The following is a 15359-nucleotide window of genomic DNA, read 5'->3' as shown; positions in this document are numbered from 1 at the left end:
ATACGAGACCCAGGGGTAGAAAATGCAGCTCCTCTGTTTCCTCTGGTACCTGAACAATTGTGGCTTTTTCTGCGTGTGCGTGGGCCAACTCAACACTTGAGAACTTAAAGGGAGGAGGCCTCTTCCCGCCACCCTCCCTCTTGCGGCGTGCCGGCCGCCCTTGCGTAGCTCGGAGCCAGCGACCGTTGGCTTCCTTAAGGCGACCGTTACAGCCGGCGGGGGCGGCCGTTACGGCGTGAGGCGGCCGCCATGCCCGAGCCCTGCCCCCTGCGGGGCGGCCGCGCGGGGGTGGCCGCTGCAGTTACGGGCCGCGCCGCGGCGGGGAAGACCGGGGTGGCGGCGGCGGTGCCGGGGGGCGGCGGTGCTGGGCGCCATGGCGCGGGGGGCTGCGCTGTGGGGGCTGCTGGCGGCGCTGTGCGGGGCGGCGGCGGCCGCGGCGCCGCTGCGCTGCAACGTGAGCCTGGACAGCCCCGCCGAGGAGCGGTGGCTGCCGCTGCTGCGGCATTTCGACCCCGCTTTCCTGCGCGCCGCCGTCGCCCGGGTCATTGAGTGAGTGTGGGGCAGCGGCGGAGCCTGGTGCCCCTCGCTCTTCTCCGGGCTGGTGCAGGCGGAGGGTGCGGGAAGAGGGACGAAGCGGCTGCGTGACCCTCCGTGGGGAGCAGCAAGGTGTCCCTCAGAGGAAAAAGGGCGGCCCTGGGTCCCTGTCACCCTTCCCGCAGCTCCTGCCAGGAGCGGGACAGGCTCGGGACCCATCTGCTCCCCCTCAGCCGTAGCAGTGGGGCTGCAATGAAGAGCAGGGGTAATGCTGCGCAGGCGGCATATTCCTCAATTATTCTGCAAATTTTCAGTTTTCTGAGTATTAACTCAGGGCAAGCTTAGTGCTGCTACGTTAGGAATCCCATCAAAGGGTGAACTGTAAGAGATCAGTGGTAGAGAGCAAAAGTTTATGAATTGCCTCAGCAGGCGGGAGACACAAGCTTAGTGCTGGTTTCAGAGGTTGCGTGGACATCCCTGGGGATGCGCCAGAGCCAGCAGGGGTGCAGGGATATGTGGTGCAGGGTGGGAGGTGGATCTAGTAAATGATCAGTGCCAAATGGTGTAGGCTGATCGGAGTAGTAGCAGGTACGACGAGTATTTAATTTCTGAGCGTATGCTGCAACCTTTCTGCAGACCTGTCACATTCTTGGGTAATACTTAATTAATTCCTTGAGCATGTTTTGCAGTGAAGCAGTACCAAAATGGGTCCATGAAGTTATTCGGCCACTTGCCGCAGAATTGGAGTTCTTTATGCCCCAGCCCTTTGTAGGGGAAATTCTGGGACTGTGCAAAGCGCTGGGGATAAGTCTGGGAGATGGAGTTTTGCTGAACTTTGCCTATGAGTCCACAGCGTAAGTATCTGGTACTGATTGAATCTGATCTGAATACTGATAGAAGTGAAGTAGAGATTCATTTTAGTTCATTGAAAGTGTATATTTGAAGGCACATGGTAGATTATTGCTTCTTCTGTTAGGATTTCATATATTAATATTTCATATATTTCATATATTAATCTGGATAGTTTTATTCTCTCCCCATTGCTTGTGTGAGAAATCGAAGAAAGCATGTTGCAGCATTATCATTTACTAATAATGGTAGTACACAGCCATTGTGTTATAAAAATATATAAAAAATATAAATAAAAAGCATAGTAAGAAATTGCTGGTAAGGAAGGACCATCTCTTTAAACTTTTTTAGTTTGCTCTTCTTTTAAGATAAATCTAATGCATTCCTTTAAGTTGTTGTAGTTTATCAAGAAGGAAATGGAAAACAATAGTTGTGCCTTAAAAATACATTTTTTAAAAGTTATTAATTACAGTTAGACTCTTTAGCTGGGATAAAGTGGCTTCCAAGACATTTGTCTGGATGGGCCATCATGCTGGCTACATAATGGGATTTTTTTATTATTGTTATTTTTCTCAATGCAAAATGGTTGCAGTTACTTTTATGATGGGAAAGAAAACCTCAGTGGAAAAAAATACTCGTTTTCCATTCCTTCTTTTGCACTAGAAGTATGTGCAGGAGGATAGAAGATACTCTGTGTATGAGGATCAAGTTGTTTTTTCTCCATCTTTGTTTTAACTAAAAATAGATCGATACAGACACTTCTTCATATTTTATTATTACTTTTTCTAATCTCTATACTCAATTAAGAGTAATACTGTTTCTTTACAAGAATTAATACCTCAAAAGTCATTTTAGTTATTCATGGAGGACATTGACCATTTTCAACCCCAATAAAGCTTATTCAAGTTTAAGATTACTTGCTCACAAGCTAAAGGTTTCCTGGTTGCTTTTCTGGTTGCTCACAGCAAAAGACTACTTGTCTGCAATTTACAGCTCTGAAAGGCTGTGCTTTGCATCACTGGCTTGACAAACCCCACTCCAGAGAAGAAAAGTTTTCAATTCCACACAATAAATATACTTAATAAATATCTAAATATCTATATGTATGTATATATGTGCTTAATAAAAAAGAAATCTGTTTCAGTGAAACTGAACCTCTTAATATTCAAAAGGTAATTACAGCACATTTCCTGTTTTGGAGCTATGGTCTAACTTTCGTTTGAACGACTAACGTGAGAAACAGCTTGTGTTTTAGATTTAAGAGGATTTTATTTGAACTTGTAATCTAATGGTAATTAAAAATATAAACAAGATGCAAATTGAAGTAGTCTAGGAAAATGAAATTTTAAAAGTTTCAGCCTGGTATCTTGTGATTATTCTTACATGTCAGCTTCTCATCTGAATTTTGAAAAGGTGGGTTTTGAAAATACGATTTTTTTTTTCTGAGTGGAAGTGCTGCTACCTACCTGGTTTGTAATATCTGACATGATGCAACATAAGAGTTTTGACTTTCTGTGCCTGATGAGACCTGGTAAGGTATATACAGTATAGATACAGGTGTAGGATAGGGCCCTCATCTGGTTATCATGCAGGAGTTGCATAGGGCATTGTAATGTTTCCTAGTTATGCAGAGTTTCAGCCGAACTTGTGTGCGTCATCTTTTTTGTTGTGTTCAAGAAGAAATGAAAGCTCTTAAGAATTCTATCAAAAAGTAGAAGGAGGGGCTGTATTCTCAGGTCAGGAAGTGCAAGTGTTAGCCATGTACTGTGGTTTCCTATTTGTATGCTTATGTTAGTAAAATACTTAAAAGTTACAGCTCCTGAAATGCTAAGCTAGTTTGACTAGCTTGCCGTAATGCTGAAAAATGTCACCTTAGTTTTTCTTAACTCATTTTTTTCTGCTTTTTCTTTTGAAGGTTCTGTACCAGTATTGTTGCTCAGGATGATAAAGGAAACATTTACCATGGTCGGAACCTGGATTATGATTTTGTAGATATTTTAAGCAAGATTACAATTGATGTGCAATTTATAAAATGTGGGCAGGTATGATCTATGGTGGGCATGGCTAGGTGGTGGTCTCTGAAAGAATTGTATGCAGTTATACTACTGTGTAGGCAACAAAATTTAGTGTGAAAATGCTAGGTTATTGATTTCCTGGAACACCGTTGTGCCTATTCAGTCGGTGAGGAGAAATAGGAACAGATAGAACAGTGTAAATAATCTAGCATCTCAAGATCAATATTTAGAAGGAACCACTGGGAGAAGAAAGTAAAGACATTTAAAAACAAGAAGGAATACTAGAGAATATAGGAAAGAGATAGACTTTGGCAGATCCCAATGCCTTTTTCAGATGCTAGTTTTTGTGGCCAATGTATATGGTTTAGATTCTGAAAAATCATTATGAACGAATAGTTTTTAATACAGTCCTCTTCAATGTAGTTTTTCTTAGTATTCATTAGTTGTTTTTGCAATAGAAAAGTTATTGTTTTTTTCTTACTTGCAACATTTTTATAGTACTTGGTTATTGTGAGCAAACTAAATGTGCTGAATTTTGGCCTGTAGAGTTCTTTTATAATTTACTTCATGATGTTTTCTTTAGTTGGAGGCCAAGTTTTTATGGTGACTTCTAAAATAATGTATGAAATTCACAGAAAGAATTGCAGGATGCCCTTTCAGAGTATTGCTTGTGTTTAAAAATGTGCTCTGATCCAGAATACTAAAATACTGTATGTTTTGTGGTTGCAGATAGCATATCAAGGCACTACATTTTTTGGCTATGTAGGCCTATGGACTGGACAGAGCCCCCACAAGTTCACAATCTCTGGTGATGAACGAGGTAAAATAATTTTCTGCACTTGACAGCACGTACACTATTTCAGTTGATTGTTGCCTCTTCCAGCGCGTTGCCTTATTCTCCCAGAGGGAAAATGCGGTAAGGATGCCAGGAGAGAGCTGAAATTGAGACCACAGGGAGTCGTGTCACATGGAGTGCTGCTTTTTGGCAGCTGCGTAGAAGAGAGGTGTTTGTCAGCACAGTGTTTGTCATTTGAGCTTGAAAAGTGCGAAGAGAACCTTGGGGAAATCAGGAAGAATTGAATTCATGGGATCTTTTCAGGGACACAACTAGAGAAGGCAAAATAGGGGCAGAGAGTAAAGAGATGTCTTGTATGGCAAGTAAACTGCTGCTTCCTGAGGTGCTCTGTCCTTTATATTCCATTTTTATCTATCCCCACAAAACAACTTGAAAGAGAGGGCTGGAAGACAAGCACGTAAAGAACTGTGAGATCTAGGGGAAAGGCAGGGGCACTTGACATGGTCCCAGGAGATACTGGAAAAGCAACTGAGGAAACAGGAGAGATGTTGCTGTTGATGAATAGTATCTGATGATAATAAAATGCCTTGTTAAGAGTTAGAAAGGAGAGGAGGGATCACTGCCATGTCCTTCAACACCATGTCCAAACCAGAGATTGGGTTGTGATCTCCTGGCCCCTCTTTTTATTTTTAAGAATCAGTCATTTTATTCTGTTCTTTGTTGACTGTTTATGTCAGCAAGGAACAATCCAGTCTGAATTAGAAGCTACATCTAAAATAAATGTTTATATTTGACTACTGATAAGCAAATATTCTTTTTGAATTCGGGCAGTCTTTTTTCTCATGTTTTTTAGATATTGTAGGATCAGTATTCAATAGATATATTACAGAGATATTAATTCCTCAGCAGGATGCTTCAGACTTCAGTATAAAATAGTTTGAGACAGCTGGGAGATGCGATAGTCCATGCACAGATCCATTCTGTGCACCTGAGCCTGAAATGAGAATGAAGGACTGCCAGATTTGGGTGAAATGGCTGCCCTGGTACATCACAAAACCACGTGCTATCATCCATCTGTGTGCCTTGAACTTTGACACTTTTAAATTATAGACAGCAATATAAATACAGACGTCTTTTTAGTTATAGACAACATTCGCCCAACATCTGTGGCACTTAGATAATGAATTGAGACTGACTACTTCCTTTTTTTTTTAATATATCTCTGTACAACTGAGATTGAGGGAAGTGAAAAGTGTGATTTATTGCTGGAGAAGGATGACTACAAATTAGGATGAAGGTCTGTCAAGTGACAACATTTTTTTTTCTGATTTTTTTTGGCATATGAATAATTATAAACTTGACCTTTGTATTTCCTGTTTTCTTAGTTCTCCTAATTTTCTTCTGCACATTTCGTGTGGAACAAGTTCAGTAAGATAAATTATGGGTAATTTGTGCTAATAGTTGAGCTGAGAGCTGTTGATTATTTTATAAATAGAGCCGCAGTCCTTTTGGCAGTATGCTTTATGAAGAGCTACTCCCTGATACATTAGCCTTTCCCTTGTCATTATTCAGCATTCAACTATGAATAAAAAATGTTTCTAAATTGAAACATTTAGTAGATCATGACCAAAAGGAATGTGCTACTTTTGGCCTGAAATTTCTAGCACTAACTTGTTTTGAGATACATGTTTTCTGTTACTGAATGCACTTCCCACTTCTGTCTACTGCAGCCTTTCAAGCATCTCTCTCTCTCTCTTTGCAGCTCTGTGTGTGGTTTCTTACAACTAAAATTGCTAAAGCTGATGGTGAAGTCAGTATAAGCATCTTCATGGAGACAGATCATTGAAGTACTGAGGGTGGTCTTGAAAGAGACATTTTTGATTTCATTGCATATTTTCTGATAGAAAGCTTTCAGATTGGTTGAGTTTGTTGCTGTAGCTCTCTTGAATCTATCACTAAATACAAACTGTTCAATCGTCTTTATTTTCTGTCTTACCAGCTCCCTATCACCTTACTGTCCAACCTTGCAACACAGGTCACAAAACTGAAACAATCAGAATAGGCTGAAAAGCTAAGATCCCAATCTCTTAGGTCGTTACAGATCCCAAGATATATTCTAAAAAGCAGGAGTGCTAATCCAGCTGCCCCTGACTGAACTTCTGTTGGGATTATGTAGTCTATTTATATTTCACCTGTAGTCGCAGGTAGATGTGCTTATTAGCTTCTTTCCTGAAATGCTGCCGTTTCACATTGATAAATGCTGCCCTATTTCACTCAGAATTTAGCTTTCCGTGATTCTCCAAACATATATCTGTACCTAATGATTCAGAAAACTGCAAAACTGCATGCCTGAGCATTTGAAGGGTGCATTTTCTAAAGTGAAGGCCTTTCAGGTATGTTTGACCCTAGCCTCATTTTGCAGCGTGCCCCTGCAGGTTTAATATATAGCTATCAGTGAAGTGGTACGATAACAACAAAGGAGTGTTATCAGCATTCAGTGTTCTGAACAGCATTGATAAACCCAAGATGTCACAAGAGGCTCCTATTACTTGGAAATGGCATGTGCTTTGCCTGTTTAGTGGAACCTGCATGACTTTAATGATATGGTGATAGTGCTATAGCAAGAGAATTTATTGCACTGCTCTTTTGTAGTGCAGCGGAGGGAAAGAGTGCAAAAGTAGACCTGTAAAAGAAAGGAAGACAGAAAGATTCATTTCATACAGTATACATAACATGCCTTTGTAATTTTTTTTTTCCAGAGGGTGGTAGGTGGTGGGAAAATGCAATAGCTGCTTTCCTGAATCGAAATTACCCGGTCAGCTGGCTTGTCCGAGATGTAAGTGCACAGCATTCTCAGGTTTCACAATCATTTTACTTGAACTTAAGATCTATAACAGATCTGTTGTTCTGACTGCTATTTCCACAGAGAATTTAATAGATCGATAAAATATTTTTACAAGGGGGTTAGTTCTCATTCCTAAGTTGTCAGCAACATGTATGATAGAGGCAATTCTTGTCCTTTGGGTGGCTAACTCACCTAGCACTGATGAGTGTCAGAAATCTTTGAGAGCTGTGCAAATGCTTCTACCCTGGGGAGAATTTCGTTTAGTGGGGAGGGATACAGTAAAATGGGATACAGTTGGGCAGTTTTTCCCTTGGATGATGATCCAATAGTTATTTGAAACTATGTCGGATATTGTTATCAGGGAACTCTTTCTTTGTAATATGTCGAGAGGCACTTTGTGATTTTTGTTTCATTCTGGCCTTCTTCTTGCACTAGACCCTGAGCAGAGCGGAGGACTTTCAGTCTGCTGTTCTTAGCCTAGCTAGCGTTCCCATCATTGCAGAAGTGTACTATATCGTAGGAGGCGTGTCACCCAAAGAAGGCATGGTCATAACGAGGAACAGAAGAGGGCCAGCAGATCTCTGGCCTCTGGATCCTTTAGGTGGAGAGTAAGTATGAATAAAAAGCCTTGGTTTCATCTTCCCTGCTTGTTTTTGAGTGATAGCAAAGGGTAATGGGAGTGCTTTCTGTAGAGACTCATCTCTTAATACCTTTTATAGGACAGGCTTTAATAAGACTCTCTGGAAGGAACATTCCTCTCTCCTTCCTAGAAAAAGAGTGAAACCACCTTGTCAGGTTGGGGCGGTCTAGATAGACAGTAGAGGAAAAAATGTGTGTATGTGTTTGTTCTTTGACCAGATATCAAGAGAAATGAGACTTAAAGGCTCCCTCATTTTTGTTTTGTTTGTATTCAGTAATTTATAAAGGTTGCTATGTGTATCAACAGGGGGATCCGTTGGGCTTGCCAGAGATTCAGGAAAGAGGCTTTTGAGAGAGCTTTTTTTTTTTTTTTCCTTCTGGCAGTACAGAAATACTCACTTTTGGTCTTTAATAATTACCCGTTGAGATGTCTTTTGTGTTTGTGTATTATGGTATAGGTGGTTTCGTGTGGAGACAAACTATGACCACTGGACTACCCCTCCTCCTTGTGATGATCGAAGGTAAATTTAGTTTGGAGCTGTATAGTGAGATACTACTTTTATTTTGAAAACGTGCAGAGATCTGGGTATATTCTTCCATAGTCGAAAAGGCCCTTTTAAAGCAGAAATCATTAAAAAAGTGGGATTTAGACCTTACAGTAAAAAAAAGTATTTGATGGCATTATTAAAAAACTCACAGACATAATATAATCATTAGGCTGTGTAGTATACAAGAAGTTACTGGCAGTTTCCCAACTGTTCTGTTCTCACAATACAGTAACATAGTAGCTTTGGCAGTAAGATACAGGATGTAGTCACACAGCACTCTAGAAAGCATTCTAATGTTAAGGCATTTGGGGAGAGATTTTTCTTAGTCATGTGTTGTAGCTTTGAAACAGTAAAGTGTGTTTAATGATATTGTATTGTTTTCTTGCAGAACTCCAGCCATCAGAGCTCTCAATGCCACTGGGCAGCAGAATATTAATTTTGATACACTCTTTCAGGTATTTCTTTTAAATTCTAAATCGTGGCATGTCAGCTTTGCTCCAAAGCAGTTGTAAGAGCAGTTACATTTTTGGCAAGGGTTCAAAAGCTGTACAATTAAGTCATAATAAAAAAAAAGGTGTATTGCAGGACGCACTCTGGATAGCTTTATTTTGAAATGTCATCTCCTGGTGGACACTCACAAGTCAGATTCTTTTGGAAATTCATTGGGTGACTCGAGTCAAATCCAGACTTTCAGGAGTCTGTTAGTTCTGGATTACTTCGTCTCTGGATGCCCAGACTGAGATATCTGGGCACTGATTTTAAGCTCCTGTGAACTTCAATTGATAAATAGGTGCACAACTTCTCTGGACAGTCCGTTTCGATTTCCCACTGAGAATTCAGGAGTAGAGCTGAAGCAGTGCTTCTGTTTTCTCGTAAATTTAACACAGTTGTTAGGGAGAACTTTTTTTGAGGAGAAAGCAGGTTCATGCCTTAAGACATTTCAGTAATACATGTTGTGGAACTATTAATTAATGTTTTGTTTTTATGAAATGATATGGGGATATGAAACATTGGTTAGGGACCCAATATCAATTCTTGCATCGAACTACAGATATTTGCAAGTTTTGAAAAAACTGAGAATACTGTTAAATTATTTTACATTGATCAGGAGTAACGTCTAGGTCTATTCAAAAAGGGCTTCCAGAGTTCTCACGGAGTTTCTTTACTATTACTAATCTAGAAACAGACTGCTATTTTCAAAAGCACCATAAGGCTTTTAGAAGCACATTTTAATATATTGATTATATGTTTCTTTATTGCATATAATACTGCAGTTTCGAGTGAGGTTTGATTTTTTTGCCGTGCATCAAGGAAATGCAATATTTTTAGATTTTAAATCCTGATATATTTCAACAGTAATATCAAATGATAATTACTTCTTTGGTGAAGAATCCAATTTCCTGGATTGCTTTAATGATGGAAGCAAAATTGTAATGCACCAATATTTGTACAGTGAGGTGATTCTGAGTGTAAGTAAACAGGAAAAAGCTGTGTGGCGGAGTTTGACTCTCTGATCAGAACTGCTGCTCATACATTAGGTGAGTTAGTGATGGGCTCAAATACTGAGTTTAGATTAGGAATGGAAAGTTCCAATGGTGTTCACATGGGGATTTAGGTTAAGAAGAGCAATGAGTATGTATAATGGTATGTTCCGATATAGTCATTCCGTAAGAGTCTGCAAATCCAGGTTTTTCGGTAGATGGGTCAGATAAGCCTGCAAAAAAGCACTGAAACAACCCAAATTTCCATAAGTGTGCATAGCAGAAAATAACATCAGAATCAGAGGCATCCAGAACCTGTTCTTATCCGTGATCCAAATTCTTACATTTTCTCTGTGGATTTCATCATGTGACATTTGGACAGAGAGATTTGATTGAAGGAACTCCTATAACTAGTCTGATTATAACCGTGTGATACTAGAGCTTGATCCAAAGCATATGGAAATCAACTGAAAGAGCACTGATACTTAATGGAATTTTAATCAGGTATATTGTGTGGCCTGCAGTTTCCCACAGTTAGGGGCGTGGAATACATGAAGTTTATGTAGAAATAAGGTTTATTCCTTCCAGGGGTCTGTGAATGACTGGCCTTCGCTGACAATATTTGGTAGTGTGGCCACAGCTAAAAGGAGAACGTGAAAGGGCAGGAGGTGAATCTACAACCACAATCATTTTTGTGCAGCTCAAGCACAGTTATGAATACTGGAGCAGTCAAAGAAAGTATTAGAGAAGAGTGGTTATTTTCAGTTAGTTTTGAGATCTTAGGTCTTGGATATTTCAGAGTTTTTATTTTAAATATTTTTGTGATACAGTCTGATGTTAAAAAGAAAATGGCAAGAATAATCCTTGATTCTGCATTATTCATTTTCATAACTTAATCTTACTGCTGTTTCTAAACAGCCTTTTAATTTCCTTTCATTTACCAAAATGACAACTCTTCAAACTTTCTGCACAGGTATTGTCAGTGAAGCCGGTCTTAAACAAGTAAGTATTAGGTTCAGTATTCACCAGTGATTCCTGCCATGCCTCAGGGCACTTAAAAGCCAAACACAGACTTCAAGATTTTTGTGTATGTCTTTTTGAGTATCTTGTGATTTCCTAGCTTAAATTACTGCTTGTGCACAGGGAATTTTGTCCTCATATTTCGCAGAACTCTTCTTTCTTGTTTTATTGCTCGCTTTCCAGACATCAAACTGCACTTCATTAGGTAACATCTGGTTACAGGGAGACTCTGCCTTTTGTAGCACTGAAAAAAAAAATGACTGCTCAGACCAGCAGCAGCATTTCTGCTGTTTTATTTTCTGTACGAAAAGGAAAAATAATACATGGGACACATACATTAGAAACAAGATTTCTAAAACAGAATAATTTCAGTATACCACTATTGTTTTGCGCTGTTACACAAATTGTACCTCTGCAGGTACCTTGTTTTGTTTTACTCTGGATCTGTTTTTCACATTTGAGCTTGGCAATGGTGTCCTCAAAGTCAGTGCCAGGACTTCATCTCTGTTGCTTTATAAGCAAATTTGGAAAAGGAGAAAATTATGTTCATGTGACTGCAAAGATCAGTCATGCTAATGTTTTACCACACTGATTAAACAGATATAGAAACACATTTTTCTTGTACTAAGTGGAAAAAAAAATGGTAAAAGTTTGTGCCAAGAACCTTCATTTTTATCAGCGTCCTTTTAACACTTCTGTATGTACAAAGAGCATTGCTTCTGCTAAAATTAGTTTTGCTGCTTTGCTGTTTTTATAAATGAATCATTTGTCTTCAGAATGATTCTGACTCCCTCATTCTTCTCTTTTTCCCCTACCAGTAACACAGTGTATACCACAGTAATGAGCGCTGCATTTCCAGATAAGTACAGGACGTGGATCAGGACTGTGACATGAAGAGGGGTAAGTAGCATGTTGGTACTCTAGCTAGTGAAGAGTCACTGAGGCACAAAACGTTGCAGTGGCGTCAAGTAATGTAGTTGGAATTCCTGACTCTCCCTTGGTTTGCTTCTTGACCTTGGGCAAATAGCTTTTCTTGCTGTTTTAGAGATAGAGTTAAGTACTGACTTCCTTTGCAAACCCTTTATTGCACCTCAGAAAAAGTGCCTTATCAGAGTGAGTGGTGTTGTTACCTAAAGGTAGCACCTCTTGAGATAAACCTTTTATCTATTATTTTTACAAATCTCATTCCCGGGAAACAACCCAGGTGGTTGGCTATGACAGTCATGCCCGTAGTGAGCTGAACCCCAACAGGAGAGGGCTCTACACTTGGCACCAAGAAGGATCAGGCTTAGTCTATGGCAGTCCCTCACAGACAACTGACCATGATGATCCTCTGGGGCGTTTGTCTTACGGACATGCAGAAAAATGGCAAGTGCTTGAACTCCCCAGGTGTTCTCCACATCAGAGTTGTGATGTGTTCAGAGGAAGGTACTAAGTTATGTTTACTTCTATTCCAAGAAACTGCGTGTGATTGGCAGGAGCATGAGGAGCTGCATTCCAGTTTGAGTAGTTTATTTTAAACTATTCTTGGATCTTAGTGGTAGCAGTTGTACTGGGCAACTACTATAATACAGCTGATTATAGAAGTATTAATTCATTTCATCTGGAGATTCTAAAGACTTTGCTTTCTTTCCTGACTTTATATGAGCCTATGCTCCCTTATTTATCTATCTGTCTGTCTATCTATTTATTTATTTCAACAGACAAAATGGGTGAAATGCTGAAGGTTTCCAAGACCAGCACATACTTTTAAAAGTACTCTTAAAAGCACTGCAGTTGTTTTGCCTATTAATTACATGAACTATTCAGGTAATAATGACTTGTTAGTTCTTTGAAATGTTACCAAATGATACCGTTAATGAACAATAGTAGAAGTTTGGTTTTATTTTAACTGCAATGATGTTCTAACAGGCATTTATGGCTACAAAGTATTTTTACTGCTCTTGGAAATAGTTATTGTGCAATTTGAATGTACTCATGTAATTAATAATAAATAAAAAGAAAAGTTTATATTTTTGCTTGTGCTGTAGGTTTGCATATAATGAAATAAAGATGCGCAGCTGGTTGTCTGATTTATGAAGACCTCTAATATTGCTGTTTATGTCGTAGTCTTTTTCTCTGACACGTGGCGGGTGTATGGTCCTGAGTCTAACAGGACTGGTTCTCTGATGGACAAACCCCTTTAACTCTTTTTACGAGGGTTTTGAAAGGTGACTGGGAGGCATGTAGTCCAAAGGAGGCTCCTACATAATGTTAAAAGCCCTTGCCTTCTGGTAGTAGATAAGGTGTTTAACCACAGTGGGAGAATTTTCCATCAGTTTAAGGAATGTAAGGCAAGGAAACATGGCTAGATGGAGTAGCCCTGTGGGGAGCCGTACATTATTGTGTTTTTATTCATGTGATACATGAGAGAAGTCTGTGATCTGATAGCACGTGCTTTAGGCGCACATTCGAAAGCTGCCTTCAGTAGAAGGTTTACAACTAACTTCTCTAGTGTATCCATTTTTGGTTGGTCTGCTTATGCTGTGCCTGTGTATTGTCAATGCAGGCATTTCGTGGAAACAGAGCAGGAATATGAAAGGACTGTGCAGTCAAGATCAGTGGATACCTTCACATATAGCTTAAAGGTTTGATTCTTCATTGGAAAAAAATCCCACTAATGTCAGTGAGAATTTTACCTGGGAGAGGATGATGCAGTAAGATTGTTAGATCTTCAAATAGAAAATTTCTCCCATGACTTCAAGCACAGAGGCCCTTTGGTGATGTCTCATGTATGCAGCTTGGTGTGTGTTGTACTTAGAGACAATAACCCCTTGTTCTTTCTTGGTTCCTGTGATGAATAAAACAGATAGAAATATTTTGGCAGCCTTTAGGGGAAGAACACTCGCCTGTACAGGGTCCAAGGGGTGCTTGCCTGTGGCCAGAGCACCATTTGCAGGCATTGCAATGCTGCCTGCGGTATTTGCACATGGGTTAGGCAGACTTCCTGAGAGAGCCTTCCGGAGGAGTGGGCCCTTGATCGTCCTGCACTAGTCTTGCTCAGTGTCATAACCTGCTTACCTGCATCCTCTGCTTCTGCCCGGATAAATGCACCACAAGCTTTGCCTTGACCCACTTTGCACAACGCTGTTACGAGGACTCCTGTGCCAGAACTGATGCCGTTGAAAAGCAGAGGTTCCTGAGGAACAATACAAAAGAGATCACAGTATCTTAGATAAAACTTCACATCAATACTGCTTGAGTTCACAGAGCGGACAAGGACTCCTGATCCCAGAAGGTTTCCTTTATTCAACAGCCACCCGCAACTAGAGGGAAAAAGATCCTCACCTGTGCAATTTAGCATGGTCTTCTTGCCTTGGCTGTGTAAGGCCAAACAGCCTCTGGCAATGGATGTGGCCAGATTCTCTGTGGTTTGTAAAATAGTATCTTCATTTCCATGTTATTCATGAATATATATATATAAGCTCTGTTCCTGTTCGTCTCATTAGCTGTGAAGAACTTGCTTAGGTCCAGACACCAAGTGGCATATTGAAAGATTTTTTATTTTTGTATTTTAAACAAGAAAGAAAGGAGACTAGTTTTAAAGAAGTTGATTTTATTTTTATTTTGTATTTTTTAAATGAAAGTCTTGCATTTCCTCAGTTCATAAAGGTTCACATATCCAGATGCCAAGCAGAAGAGTATATGTTAATCTAAATGTTTTTTTTTCTTGCTAATCGAGGGAATATTTAGCTTTCAGGTTGTAGCAATGTAATTACGTGCTAAAAATACAAACAGTAAGAAAGTTATTAATGATGTATCTTATGAAATAATTATTTAACCTGGGAAATGAGTGTTGTGTTGTTTTTGTGTAAGAATTGAAATTTGATAAAAATAAGAGCATTTTTCATAGCTTAAAACCATTTTAGCAATGCCAGATGGGGAAGAAAACATGAAATATAGTAGTTTTTAAAGGTTTGGTGGATTCGGGAAGTTTTTGTTTTCTGCTTTTAAATAAAGGAAGAATCACTTGTAGATAATCGAATTGCTTGCATCCTCCTGCTTTGGTTCCTGTATGGCAGACTCCCTACCTACAAAGCCCAAAGATTTTTCTGACGAAAATGGGGAGTGAAACCTTTAAATCTTCTGGAAGTTTGCATTAACAAAAGGCAACTGGAATGTGTGTAAGAGCAGATTTGTTGTTTAAGATGAGAGGAGCCAGCGTATTGCATTTCTCATTCATAATCCCCTTTGGTAATCCTAATCCATTTCAGATCTGTGGCCTTTCTTAAGCATCACATGGGAGGGTACTTAAGGCTGCTCAAAACAACTGTGCAGTAAATAAATTGAAGGTTCTGCGCCTGTTGCAGAACAGTGCGCACATCTTGTGCTGTAAGTCCTGAAAGAGATGGAGTCTCCACTGAGTGGCCAAGGGAGCAGCTTACTTGATACCTTAGGTCTGTGAGGAGGAGTTTCTGAATCGAACCAAGTAAATCACTTCAAAGATTATTGATTAGTTTCAATTTTGAATGCTGGTTATATAAGCATATAAACAAACAAACAAAATCAATTTTATAAAGTGGAGTCCTTCTGTGCTGTGTATCCTTAAGTTACAAATTGGTGACAAGGTAAGTTGTATTTCTCATTTTGTTT

The 15359-nt window shown here is 39.7% G+C and overlaps 1 protein-coding gene across 1 annotated transcript; it reads left to right on the top strand.

The window, feature by feature from the left end:
* The first annotated feature begins 373 nt into the window (after positions 1 to 373).
* On the top strand, positions 374 to 12524 carry NAAA (N-acylethanolamine acid amidase). The gene is made up of 11 exons (XM_088531525.1): positions 374 to 549; positions 1224 to 1388; positions 3299 to 3425; positions 4128 to 4218; positions 6954 to 7030; positions 7475 to 7647; positions 8137 to 8199; positions 8615 to 8681; positions 10681 to 10709; positions 11546 to 11627; positions 12431 to 12524. Exons 1-10 carry the CDS (start codon positions 374 to 376, stop codon positions 11619 to 11621), a joined length of 1044 nt encoding a protein of 347 aa, XP_088387651.1. The 3' UTR covers positions 11622 to 11627; positions 12431 to 12524.
* The last annotated feature ends 2835 nt before the right edge of the window (positions 12525 to 15359 follow it).

This window comes from Tinamus guttatus, unplaced genomic scaffold, assembly GCF_059628265.1.
Source record: "Tinamus guttatus ecotype Peru unplaced genomic scaffold, ASM5962826v1 Tinamus_guttatus_pri_ptg000423l, whole genome shotgun sequence".
NCBI lineage: Eukaryota > Metazoa > Chordata > Aves > Tinamiformes > Tinamidae > Tinamus > Tinamus guttatus.
This window is presented reverse-complemented; position numbering and strand designations above follow the sequence as displayed.

What these genes read in the sequence shown, in the direction of transcription:
- NAAA (XM_088531525.1), top strand. Translation starts at nt 374, where the DNA reads ATGGCGCGGGGGGCTGCGCTGTGGGGGCTGCTGGCGGCGCTGTGCGGG. An exon ending in TTTGCCTATGAGTCCACAGC is followed by an intron (nt 1,389 to 3,298) that starts GTAAGTATCTGG and finishes TTTCTTTTGAAG; the next exon opens with GTTCTGTACCAGTATTGTTG. An exon ending in ATTTTGATACACTCTTTCAG is followed by an intron (nt 8,682 to 10,680) that starts GTATTTCTTTTA and finishes CTTTCTGCACAG; the next exon opens with GTATTGTCAGTGAAGCCGGT.